Here is a 12,747-nt window from a genome sequence, read left to right as displayed (position 1 = left end):
CCCCCTCCCTCTCTCTCTCTCTCTCTCTCTCTCTCTCTCTCTCTCTCTCTCTCTCTCTCTCTCTCTCTCTCTCTCTCTGGCCCTGATCACTGTGCTCTGGGTTTTATTGAAGAGGTTTCACTGAGGTACGAACATTGTGTGGCCCACCTTTCTGGTCTCTTTATCTGAGGTGGGATTGTTGGTGATCTTGAAGTTGTGGAGGTCGATCACCTCCTTCATTTCGTACACGTCCCCCCTCCTCTTACACACGATCACAGCCGCATCGAACAGGAAGATGTGCCTGCAACGGCAGAGGAATGCCCGAAATGAAGCCAAGGGGAGAAGGACAGGAGAGGGAGAGCAGGTCTGACGTAGCGCATTAGACGAACTGCGTCCACACCAGAGCATCTGAGAAGAGCGGAGCTGCAGAAACGTCCCCTACTCACTGCAATGGGCGTTAAGAAAGGCGCCATGTTTTACTGAACTTCAAGAAAACCAGCAGCATGCTGCACTACTGGACTACTAGAGCACTAGCACTACTGTACCCCACCACACACACACACACACACACACACACACCTGTCCTGTTTGGCACGCTTGTCCACCGACGTCACTCGAACCTCACCGTCCCCTTTCGGCCGGCCATAGTTTCGCAGGGGCTGGTTCTGAGAAAAGAAAACCGAACAGCAACATGGGCTTGCGTCACACGCTCACCCAGACTCATCACACACTCACCCAGACCCATCACATACTCACCCAGACCCATCACACGCTCACCCAGACCCATCACACACTCACCCAGACCCATCACACGCCCACCCAGACCCATCACACGCTCACCCAGACCCATCACACACTCACCCAGACCCATCACACGCTCACCCAGACTCATCACACACTCACCCAGACCCATCACATACTCACCCAGACCCATCACACGCTCACCCAGACCCATCACATACTCACCCAGACCCATCACACGCTCACCCAGACCCATCACACACTCACCCAGACCCATCACACGCCCACCCAGACCCATCACACGCTCACCCAGACCCGTCACACGCTCACCCAGACTCATCACACACTCACCCAGACCCATCACACACTCACCCAGACCCGTCACACACACACAGACCCATCACACACTCACCCAGACCCATCACACGCTCACCCAGACCCATCACACGCTCACCCAGACCCCTCACACACTCACCCAGACCCATCACACGCTCACACAGACCCATCACACACTCACCCAGACCCATCACACACTCACCCAGACCCATCACACGCTCACCCAGACCCATCACACACTCACCCAGACTCATCACACGCTCACCCAGACCCATTACATACTCACCCAAACCCATCACACGCTCACCCAGACCCATCACACACTCACCCAAACCCATCACACGCTCACCCAGACCATCACACGCTCACCCAGACCCATCACACGCTCACCCAGACCCATCACACGCTCACCCAGACCCATCACACGCTCACCCAGACCCATCACACGCTCACCCAGACCCATCACACACTCACCCAAACCCGTCACACACTCACCCAGACTGTCACACCGGACACATCAGCTCATTTTGGAGTTTATGTGTAGTGAGTGAGTGGATGTCGTCGGGGGGATGAGGGGGTAGGGAGGGGAGAGGTGGGAACGTTGTTGAATTCTTATGATCACGTCTGCTCTCTGCAGTAAACAGTTGAACCCAAGCTCTCTCCAAAGAATCCCAAACCAAAGAACTCGCTGAGACGGTGGAACAGGTGCTGCTCTGAAGGCCCATTCTACCGGCCGGGCCGCCTCAACACTGCGAGGCATCTGGGGAGCTGGGCTCTTATCAGTTTTAAAAAAAAAAACAGCAAACTTGCAGACAGGATGTAGTGCTTCAGAATAAGAGACAAGAATGGACAAATCTGTCCTGCACAGCAATACTCACAGCTTGGTGAGCTTTGAGACGGGTATGAAGGAGACACCGTACAGGCTTTGAATGGGCATCAAAAAACATTTTAAAAACCCAGAAAAAAACCCTGCAAATGTATTGATGTGACCTGAGGACAGTCATAAATAAGGGTTAGTCCAATGCTGTTATGTATGTAATGCTTTATAATGCGGAGATTGCTGAGTGTACAGTGCACTGTTGTGTACATACTGTACTGTAACGTATTTAAAGCATACTCTTTTGTGTGTGTGTGTGTGTGTGTGTGTGTGTGTGTGTGTGTGTGTGTGTGTGTGTGTGTGTGTGTGTGTGTGTGTGATTGTGGAGTGTGCAGTGCACATCTTCATGTATTTGGACAGAGAAGACAGAAGGAGTCTGGGAGGTTCTCTTCTGCTTGTGCAGAATGACACATGCTGAAGAAAAACACACTTCCAGCTGTCCACCCCAACCTGCAGCTATTCACACTTCTGCCTATTTTGAGAGACAACTGTAAGTCACACTGAGTCCTGTCAAAGCCAGATGCCATTAAACAGTGGATGCAGTTTAAGTTTGTGAAGTTTGGGCAGATTTAGTATAATGCTTCTTAGTTTCAATAAATGTCCTGTACACTGATACATGTGTTATCAGTGGTATCATGTGAAAATCCCAAAAGCAGAAAGAAAAATCTGGACATAGAACCAAAGGACTGGAGAAATGACTGTGTGAAGGGTAAACAAAACAGATTAAATGTGATTTTGGTCAAACTGTTCTTTTTAAAATGGGGATTTTCTGTGCAAATGTCTATTAATATAATGTTAGGAAACACTACAACTGGATTATTTGATTTTATTAGTGCATCTGACAATAAACTTTCAATATTTGTGGTGAAAGTATCAGAACTATTAGAAAATACCAGACTTTTTAAATACCTTTGTGGTATTACCATTCTAATTCCAAGACAAGACATAAGACTAGACAGTTCAATAAATCATTTATTCTCACAAGACTTATTTATATTCTGCAAACAGAAGCAAACTGTGTTAGGAGTCAGGTCAAAAAGTGTGTGACTTTTAAGAGATACACCATCTCGTGGCGCTTTAATTGCTCAGATTAGTTCCTGTGGGAATAAGCTAATGGTTTCATTGAACATAGCCGTGTGATGAATTGGTCCGTGCTGAGCCAGGCTGCCTCAAGGAGGCAGTGTTTCAGGAAGTGATCCACAATGGCTGTCACCTGCAGTCCTTTACAACTCATACAAAACCCCCTTTGACTTGTTTCTAGTCTACAGTGCTTGATACCTCTGTGTGTGGGTTTCATTTCACTCACCAGGTTCTCGATGGATTTCTGATACTGTTCGATTTCCCTCAGTGTCTCATTGTCTCTTTTCACCTCGTTGACGTACTGTGCCAAGTCCTGCAGGACAACACAACTCCATATCACACAACCAAGTGGCCTAGGGCTGACTACACATGCCACTCTTCCACACTTAAGCACACACTACTTCCTTCCCTCCAAGAAGTCCCCTTCCCTGTTGAGCTGCCAATGAAGCCCTTAACTTCCTCATGCTCAAACTCTCTCTACCTTGGGACTTTTTATGATTAAACGCTAAGGGGAAAGAGAGAAAGAAGGAGAGAAAGAGAGAGAGAGATGAAGAGAGAGAAAGGAAGAAAAATGACAGGGAAAAATAAAGTGTTTACATCATTTTCAAACACAACGTTGTGATTCCTGCCAGGACCTGTGAGTCTCTACTTCTTCACACGCTATAGGCTAATCAGGCACTGAAGGGCCTGTTCACAGCTCTCCACCTTGATAGCTGGAGCACTCGAGGCAGTTAACTGTGTTAGCCCCACAGCCCAATCAATGCTAAGTGGCTAATTTAGCCAAATGAAATCAACCCAGCTCCTCCACGCTAGCAGCAGTCTTCACTGTGCATCACTTGCATCTATTACAGTGCACTTACCTGTCACGATGGGTTCACGTGCTACCTTGATCATCAGAGAGTCAAGAGCCCCCCCCCCCCCCATGACAGCTAGAGAGCAAATGTCTCAGGACCACATAGTGTTATACGTGAGCGGAAGACAGAGTCTCGTGATGCTGAAGGCAGCAGTAGCATCTAGGCCCTGGCCGGACTCCGGCTGTATGCCATTCACACATCAGTGGCTTTCCCCAGCAGCCAAAGGGAAGTGGTTTTAAGCTGAGTTATAATTCAGTGACAGGATTCTGAGAGGGAGCTTAAGTGTCCCCCCGAAAGGGACACAGCGAAGCCATAAAATGTTCTTGTATGAGGGGGTGCGGTGTCTGACGAGGACGAGAAGGAACACAAGTGTGTTTCTACTGATTATTTGGTGCTGGTGAGAACAGTGGAAAACAATTCCAAAGGTGCCTGCATGTGTGTGCGTTCATGGCGAAAAAAAAAAATTCGAAATTTGAGAGTGTCACTCACTCTGACAGTAGATGTGATAATGTACATTTTAAAATTAAGAATGATGTCACGATGCTGACCTTCCCTGTCTGCATGCACAGACACTCAGCAGCGCTGAACACGTGGGCTTGTGTTTATGTTGGGTTTCTGTCACTTGTCTTGTTTAGTCAGTCCACGCCTGTCTCAGGTGGCGTGCATTAGATGTCAGTAGTCACACCACCTGGGGGTTATTATGTGATTATGTTCAGCCTTATTTAAGCCCTGTTTTGTGTCCTCTGTTCATCATTATTATGTTACGTGACTTCTTTTGTTCGTGTTAGCGCACTGTTTCATGTCTGGGTTTCATTTTCGTTCATTTTCAGTAAACGCTTCAGCTGCGTGTTTGCTTCCTCCTTCTCTTATCTGCGCGTTCTTCGCCCGTGACAAATGAGATTTAAAGATATAACAAAAAAATAAGATTTGTTTTTTTCTGAATATTCTAAAGCGTAGTGTTGAAAAATATTAGCATTGGCATTACTGGTGTCTTTTAGTTTGGAGAAAGCTGCTGTTGGAGAGTGTTTTTGGGTTTACTGGTGCTGGTTTTGTTTGGCGGATATTGGTGCTGGAGAGTTTTTGGAGAAAGTCTTAGCAAAATGGTGTTGGAGTGTTTTTGTCGTCGGAGAATGTGGTGATCGTTTGAAGATGTTTGTCTTCGGAGAACATGCGGGTTTGGTTTCTTCTTCACGGCTCACCTTCATGGCGTCCAGGGCTGTGCGCAGGTTGCTTTTCTCTGTGCTGTCGTGAGTGTGTTTCACTAATTCCTGTATAGATGAGAAACAAAGGCTGAGTACAGATCGCTAGGGCATTCAGACACTGGTGTCCTGATGGTAATTATTGAGCGTGTGATTGAGTCACGTCCTGTCAGACAGATGGGACAGGGCACTCGGGTGCTGCCATTACAATCCCTGTCTCTCTGTGACAGGTGTTTAACTGCACATCCACGATGATGTGAATAGTTTTGGAAGAGTTGTTAAAATCACTTTCCCTCCAGTTCTCACAGTACTATCCTCTATTATACACCTTAAACCAAAGTAAACCATCAGGCACAAAGAATCATCGTCATTAACATTTTCATCACGCACGGAACTCTTGCCCTCCCACACGCTCACACACACACACACACACACACACACACCAACGAAAACACCAAGTTGGAAATGATATCCCGAACCAGCGTGGCAGTTTCCAGAACTGGAATGAGAAATAAATGTCTTTTAGGTGGCGAGATTGCCTCCGTGCTGCTGGGTGGGGTAAACAGGGCCTTGGGTGTGTGGAATAAGCAGGCCCGATTGTACAGACTTTGCCTGATAAACGCTCCCCCCTCAGCCTGACAGACTGCCACCTAACAGCAGCCAAATCCCCTGCCTCAGTCAGCCCCAACCTGGCTGCTGTTATCAAATGCGAGATGCCCGCCATCTTATTTTTTCATCCCCACTCGGTTTACTGGCACAAAACGAGAAATAGGGACATATAGAGAAAGAGAGACAGACAGACAGAGAGACAAGATGAAAGAGAATAAGAACGAGAGAGGGGGTGAAACAGAGAGAGGGACAAAGAAAGAGATATAGACAGAGAGAGGGAGGGATGTATGTAGGAGGGAGCTACAAGAGGCAGTGAGGTTGGAGAGAAAGATTGGAAAGAACAATATGAAATATGTTGAAGCCATGAGAAATGACCAAAGACATCATGTGCTGTCTTGCGCAAGGCGTGTGGTTTTGCGGAAAGCAGGGATCATTTCGGGAAGAGGAGAGATGCGTGAGTGCTCTTGTCTCGGTCGTCTCCCTTTATCCGCTTTGTTATTTAATCAATAGCCACTGCTCCAAACATGCAGCTCACAACTTAATCTTATTGAGTTCTTCATGCACTCTTTATTGGCTAACTGTGTGCAACAAGGCTAAGCTGCCCAGCCCTAAACGCTGTGGCTGCCTCTGCCCTGTAAGCCTTTATTCCAGAGCCTACAACAAAAACTGACTTTTGAGAAGCTAACAATGAATCGATTAAATGCTAATGTTTGGCTGCAAATGCTTATTTATGTTGGGATTTCTTGGATAACATTATCTTATGTTTGAGAGTGTTGGATTTGTTTGTTAGTATGTTAAAGAATGCTGGAGTTTCTTGAAGAATGGGAATTTGGGGGTTTGACAGAGAATACTGGGTTTAGTTGGGGAATTTTGGGGGTTGTTGGAGGGAGCTTGAACTGTTCTGGAGCTTGATGGGACAGTTCTGGAGAGCTCTGGAGACATTGGGGTTTGTTGTAGAATGTTGAAGTTTGCTAGATAACGCTGGGGTCTGTGGGAGACTGATGTTGGGATCTGTGGGAGAGTGATGTTGGGGTCTGTGGGAGACTGCTGGTGGAGACTATGGGAGACTACTGGTGATTTCTGTGAGAGACTGTCATGCTGTCGTTCTGATTTCAGGGCTATATGCTGTCATTTTATCTGCTCTAGTCTGGTTAGTTCTCTGTTACGTTGCTGTTCATGACCCTGACTCATATGCACCTCTACCTAGCCTCAGCTATTCTTACCCTTTCTCCTTTAATCTCTCTATCTGTCTCTATTCCTCTCTCTCCCACCTTCTCTCATTTTTCTTTTTGATATTCTCACCTCCTGCTCCTTTTGTCTGTCTGTCTGTCTGTCTGTTTGTCTGTCTCTCTCTAGCCTAGCCTCACTCATTTATTTTCCAATCCTGGCATGTCTAGGTCACACAGAGCATAAACTGCATGCAATGTGTGATGGACAGCGAGAGGCCCACGATGAAATATTCATGTCAGAATATGTTGACTGTTCTCACACACACACACACAGAGAGAACACAGAACTGAAAGATTACATTGACCACACAGCAGTATGTGGATGTTTGAAAAAACTACACTGTAGTCTACACTGCACCCTTGTGGAGGCTTGTAGTACTGCAGGCACTGCTTTCCTTTTAGTGAATCTCCAGTGGTGTTTTCATCAGGATAAAGCCTCTGTCTGACATCCTACTTGCTTGATAATTATAAGACACTGCCACACACGAACACACAAACACAACACATAGACACACACACAGACACAGACACAGACACACACACACACACACACACACACACACACACACACACACACACACACACACACACACACACACACACACACACACACACGTGTACACACATGTACATTTTCATATATACACTAGTTCCTCCTTCTATTAAATCAGAAGCACTTTGAACTCCTGCTTCCTTGCGATTTGTCATTTCATAGGTTCTACTAGGTGTTTCTAAATCCTTCTGCAGGAATATCCCGACCCCTGCAGACAGGACAGCTTCTCACAGATGCGGCAAATTAGATGGAGGCACTGACATGATCTGAACAGCCTGTTCTACCTTGTCCCAGAGATGACCTATAGGATTAAGATCTGGGGACTGTGAAGGCCAGGCAAGCAAGGAAAACTCTGTCATGTTCCTGGAACCAATCAATGACTATATGACCCTTGTGGCAGGGCGGACGGTCCTGCTGAACGTGTCCTTGTGCCGTAGGGTAAACAGCTGCCGTGCAGAGACAAACGCTCTCAGCTACAACGCTCAGGTGAGCCCTGCTCCCCAAACATCCATCCACAGGCATCAAGTGGTAGCAGCGTATGTCTGGATCTCTACATCCCCTACACCACGACTCTGCCACCTCCACCCGTCTGGACAGTTGATACCCGACAGGACGGGTTCTGCGAGTCCTGCCCTTCCATTATAGTGGTGCAACAGGCTCTTTTAGTCTTGCTTTTCTGTTTCACAGACACAGCAGTGGCACTCAAACATCTGCTGTTATGGGCCATCTGTGCTAAGGAACGAGGAGCCGTGTGCGGACGTGTTAATGGGAGCACCGGCGTTGTACTCGTGGTGTTCGGCTACAGTTTGCCTCAAGGCTTCATTGTTCATCAGACCGGTTCTTGGCTTCCTCCCCTGAGCACTTTGGCTGGTGTTTTGGAGGTTCTGGTCCCTGACTGGCCTACTGGTCTCTGTCTCATTTAAAGTCACTCAGATCCCTCGATCAAGTGGCCATTCAGTGTTCATAGATATCTGAAGAAAAACGTGTGTGTGTGTGTGTGTGTGTGTGTGTGTGTGTGTGTGTGTGTGTGTGTGTGTGTATATATATATATATATATATATATATATATATATATATATATATATATATATATATATATATATATATATACATATATATATATATATATATATATATATATATATATATATATATATATATATATCGCGCGCTGTCGATTTGCGAGGTCATGCACCTCAGCACAATGAACAATGTCATATTTGCAGGGTTCATACACCTTTACAAGGTGGAATTAAAGCACTTGTACGTGACTTTCGGTCCATTTCAATATTTCCCAGCACGTTAAACTTAATTAGGTTAAATATTTATACATATACTTAAAATGATTCGAAATAATTCACTTTTTATCACATTATTTAATGGTTGTTTATTTTAAAAACGCCCGTCTTCACGTTCTCTCATGTTTCGTCCTGGAATTACAAGAGGCTCGTATTTGTTTCAGATGAGATGCAAAAAGGTACGATAAACGATAGCAGTTTTAATAGAGGTGGCCCAAGTGAATGGGAAATACAAAAGAAGGAATATAAAAGGACTTGTATTGGAAGGTTAACAGCAGGGGGACAGAGACACGTGGAGCTGTGAGCCCTGAGCTGGAGGGGGAGTGTTGCACTTGAAGCTTTTTGCTCTACTGTTCAATTGTATATAATGAATAAACTGAATGGCACTTAATTGAACTGGAGTGAACTGGCAAACATTGTAAAGAGGCTACAGAGTGTCAGTCTTGTTTGCATAGTTATGAAGCACATTTAGCCTGCAACTACGCCAAACACACACACACACACACACACACACACACACACACACACACACACACACACACACACACACAATGCTAACCTGTAGGAGCAGATGATACTTTAGGACTCTCTGCATTGGAACAACGAGGAGATCTCTTAATGTAAACTTCCCATTATTTGCCCTTTTTGAGCAGACCTAAGAACACAAACAGTAATACCAAAAACATTATTATTATAGTCACATATATGGGTTTATATGGCCAAAGATAATATACCATCATTTGGAATACATGACGAAATGGCAATGTGTAATACCACAGAAAAACAGCAGAGGGAAGTGTTGAGCTGCAACAAAATCTTTAAGCCTTCACCTGTTTGAGCAGGAATAGGGTGTGTTACCTCTAATTTCTGTCTCACGTCCTCTTTATCCTTACAGATCTCATCCAGACAAGCGATGGCTGTTTCAACATGACTGCAGTATTTCCCGTAGATGAGTAACCTGTAAGATAAGAGCTTTATTCTTTCTCTCCCTGTGTCTACTTCCTCACATGTGCATTATTTCTTCTTGTACAAGATTCTTGTTATATCTATAACATATTTTTGTCTGTATGACTCTGCATCTGTATACCAGTTATTTAAAACACACATTCTCAGTTCTTGTTATACAAAGGTAATGATTGTGTGACAGATTGTGAGCGTATGACTGAATGACTGAACGAATAAATTAATTCAGAAGGTAGGCAAAAGAAAGTCGAACTAGACGTGAAAGTTTCCTCAGAGCACAGTAAAGTCTTACCTCTCCTTGTAATCCAAGAAGATCTGGAAGAGGTTGCTGGCACTTTGGTGACCGATAGAGTTCTGGAGGTCTTGCAAAAGACCTTTGTGCACTTTCACAAGTTCCTGTTTCCAACAGCAGGGGGCACACTGTCAGGTCACAGGGTCCCATGCAACTCTGTCTAAACCCATCTGCCTCCAATATTTACATGCTCCTGTAAACTGTAATGAGCTAGGCCTGTTAAAACGAAACTCTTCAGCACATTATATTTCAATGAGCATGACTGGACATCTATGCTTTGTTACAAAAGAAGAAAAACAAACAGTAAAACTATAACAGTGGTGGGCAGCTCAGAGGCCACGCCCACTAAGCCCCTCCCCCTAGGTCTGCTGCAGAACGTTTTACAGGATGCTGCACTCCTAAATGGGACACAGCACGTCCATCTGACAGCATCTTTAGAAGGCCACAGTTCTCCGGGTGCTGGGTGTGGCTTGGAGGTCTGCAGGACATTGGAGCTCCACAAAGGGGCCTGGTGGCACAACCGACTATGCAGTTCTCTGCTGTTATCTCCAAACTCACAGGAATGTTGACGAAGACCTTCTCGATCTCCCCAGCGTTTAGAAACTGCTCCAGAGGCCGCAAGAAGAACTGAGGAATAGAGGGGAGTTTGGATCCAAGCATTACAGGCACCTCAAATGTGAACAATATTGATTTGTGGATATTATATTTGTTTGATTGCACTGAATATAATTGGTATTTACACATTTTTTTTATATACATTACATTTTTTATTTAACTCCAAATTGTAACTTTACCAACATAAAGTTTCCTACAACATTCCAAATTTCCTACAACATTGCACTGTAATGGTCAGTGGATGATTTAACACTTCCTGTAGCTGGGATTTTCCTGCCTCACTTCACAGCTTTCGAGAACATGGGTTGAGCATTAAGGGCTAGTTAATGATTCACGTGGTTACTGAAGGCTGCATGACCGTGTGGACTGTGTGGACAGCGTGGGCCACGTGAACCGTGTGGACAGATTGGGCCACGTGAACCGTGTGGACCGCGTGGACCGCGTGGGTGCAGCGTACTTTCTCTATAGACTCCAGTGTCTCTGTGTACTTCTCTTCTGTCTGTCTGATCTCAGCTAGACAGCAGCTCCTGATGTCTGTCTCTGCCTGCTTCTGCAATTAGATGAGGCGTACAGTGTTATTTCAGACACTCACACACATACACACACACACACACACACACACACACACACACACACACACACACACACACACACACACACAGAGGAAAACATTGTGAGAGACATAGAGATAGTGGGAAGCAGGCAGCTCTAATTAACTGCATATGTCTTTACTCTTCACACCATGTTCTAGTCCTCTGCATTTGCTCACGCTGACTTAGCTTCATGCACGGACGTAGTTTTGGGGGGGGACGGGGGGGACATGTCCCCCCCACTTTTTCAAAAGCCGGTTTTGGTCCCCCCCAGTTTTTACAGTTAAAACCAAATATTTAAGTAGCGACGAAGTCATGTCCCCCCCACTTTTTAACGGTTAAAAAAACAATATCCAAATAGCGACAAATCTAGCACTAGGATCATGCAGCTCCGAGCTCCCCCCCCCCCCCCGCTCAACAATTTTTGTTCACAGCGCTCAACAATTTTCATTCAACCCCCCCCCCACTCAACAGTTCGCCACCCCAGGTTGTGTCCCCCCCACTTATGAAATCAAAACTACGTCCGTGGCTTCATGCTAACTATAATTACAGTACTATAGCATCTTGCTGTTTCAATAGCCATGCATATTTACTGCATTGGCCTCCTCAGCAGAATAGATAAGCTGATATCCAAGGTTGAATCCAACCTAATTCAGTCCTCTTATTAGATGCATGCCATGCAAAAAGTAAGAAAGTGAATTGATATGAGAGTTAGCAGTCTGTAATGTTCCACTCACCACTGGAGCACCTGCCTCTGCCTTCATCAGGTCTTCATACACCTCCCCACCATCATCATCATACACACAGTCATACAGGTCCTCTTCATCATCCACACCATTCTCACTGCAGGGCACAGAACATCACACAGGCACGTACAGAAGATAAAACATCAAGACTAACAAACAGACACACACACACGTCAGAGGGACACATCTATAGATCAACACAGAAGACCTGACATCCACACCTGCACCATTTTCCAGTTTTAAAATTAAATAAAAGCAGATTGCTGATTCCTGATTACTGTATACTGATATGGATTATGTGTGGATGTCTGTTATGGGTGGATGTCTGTTATGGGTGGATGTATGTTATTGGTTATAGGTGGATGTCTGTTATGTGTAGCATCTGTTATGGGTGGATGTCTGTTATGTGTGGATGCCTGTTATGGGTCATGGGTGGATGTCTGTTTTTTTGTGGATGTCTGTTATGGGTGGATGAATGTTATTGGTTAAGGGTAGGTGTCTGTTATGGGTTATGGGTGAATGTCTGTTATGGGTTATGGGTGGAGGTCTGGTATGGGTTATGGGTGGATATCTGTTATGGGTTATTGGTGGATGTCTGTTATGAGTGGATATCTGTGATGTGTGGATATCTGTTATGGAGGGATGTCTGTTATTGGTGGATGTCTGTTATTGGTGGATGTCTGTTATGCATTGATTTGACTGAGGATGTGATTTGCGGTCCTTTTAGTTTGTGCTGAAGTGTGAAATGTAGTGTTAAAATATGTTAAAATTGCAATACCAAAAAAT

At 45.3% G+C, this 12,747-nt stretch overlaps 1 protein-coding gene across 2 annotated transcripts in view; it reads right to left on the bottom strand.

Moving 5' to 3' along the window:
* vav3a (vav 3 guanine nucleotide exchange factor a) overlaps positions 1–12,747 on the bottom strand; it is an 87,645-nt gene that overhangs the window by 24,851 nt on the left and 50,047 nt on the right. For both annotated transcript variants that reach the window (XM_076971182.1, XM_076971183.1), the window contains exons 5-14: positions 11,953–12,058; positions 11,083–11,175; positions 10,569–10,637; positions 10,011–10,114; positions 9,614–9,713; positions 9,315–9,410; positions 5,067–5,135; positions 3,240–3,326; positions 559–644; positions 148–280 (exon numbers count right to left, since the gene is read on the bottom strand). In XM_076971182.1, coding sequence (XP_076827297.1) covers positions 148–280; positions 559–644; positions 3,240–3,326; positions 5,067–5,135; positions 9,315–9,410; positions 9,614–9,713; positions 10,011–10,114; positions 10,569–10,637; positions 11,083–11,175; positions 11,953–12,058 — 943 coding nt within the window. The remainder of the gene's footprint in view (positions 1–147; positions 281–558; positions 645–3,239; positions 3,327–5,066; positions 5,136–9,314; positions 9,411–9,613; positions 9,714–10,010; positions 10,115–10,568; positions 10,638–11,082; positions 11,176–11,952; positions 12,059–12,747) is intronic.

The sequence above is a fragment of the Brachyhypopomus gauderio genome, chromosome 13 (genome assembly GCF_052324685.1).
Source record: "Brachyhypopomus gauderio isolate BG-103 chromosome 13, BGAUD_0.2, whole genome shotgun sequence".
NCBI classification, from domain to species: domain Eukaryota; kingdom Metazoa; phylum Chordata; class Actinopteri; order Gymnotiformes; family Hypopomidae; genus Brachyhypopomus; species Brachyhypopomus gauderio.
The sequence above is the reverse complement of the archived record's forward strand: the minus strand, read 5'-3'. Positions and strand labels throughout refer to the sequence as shown.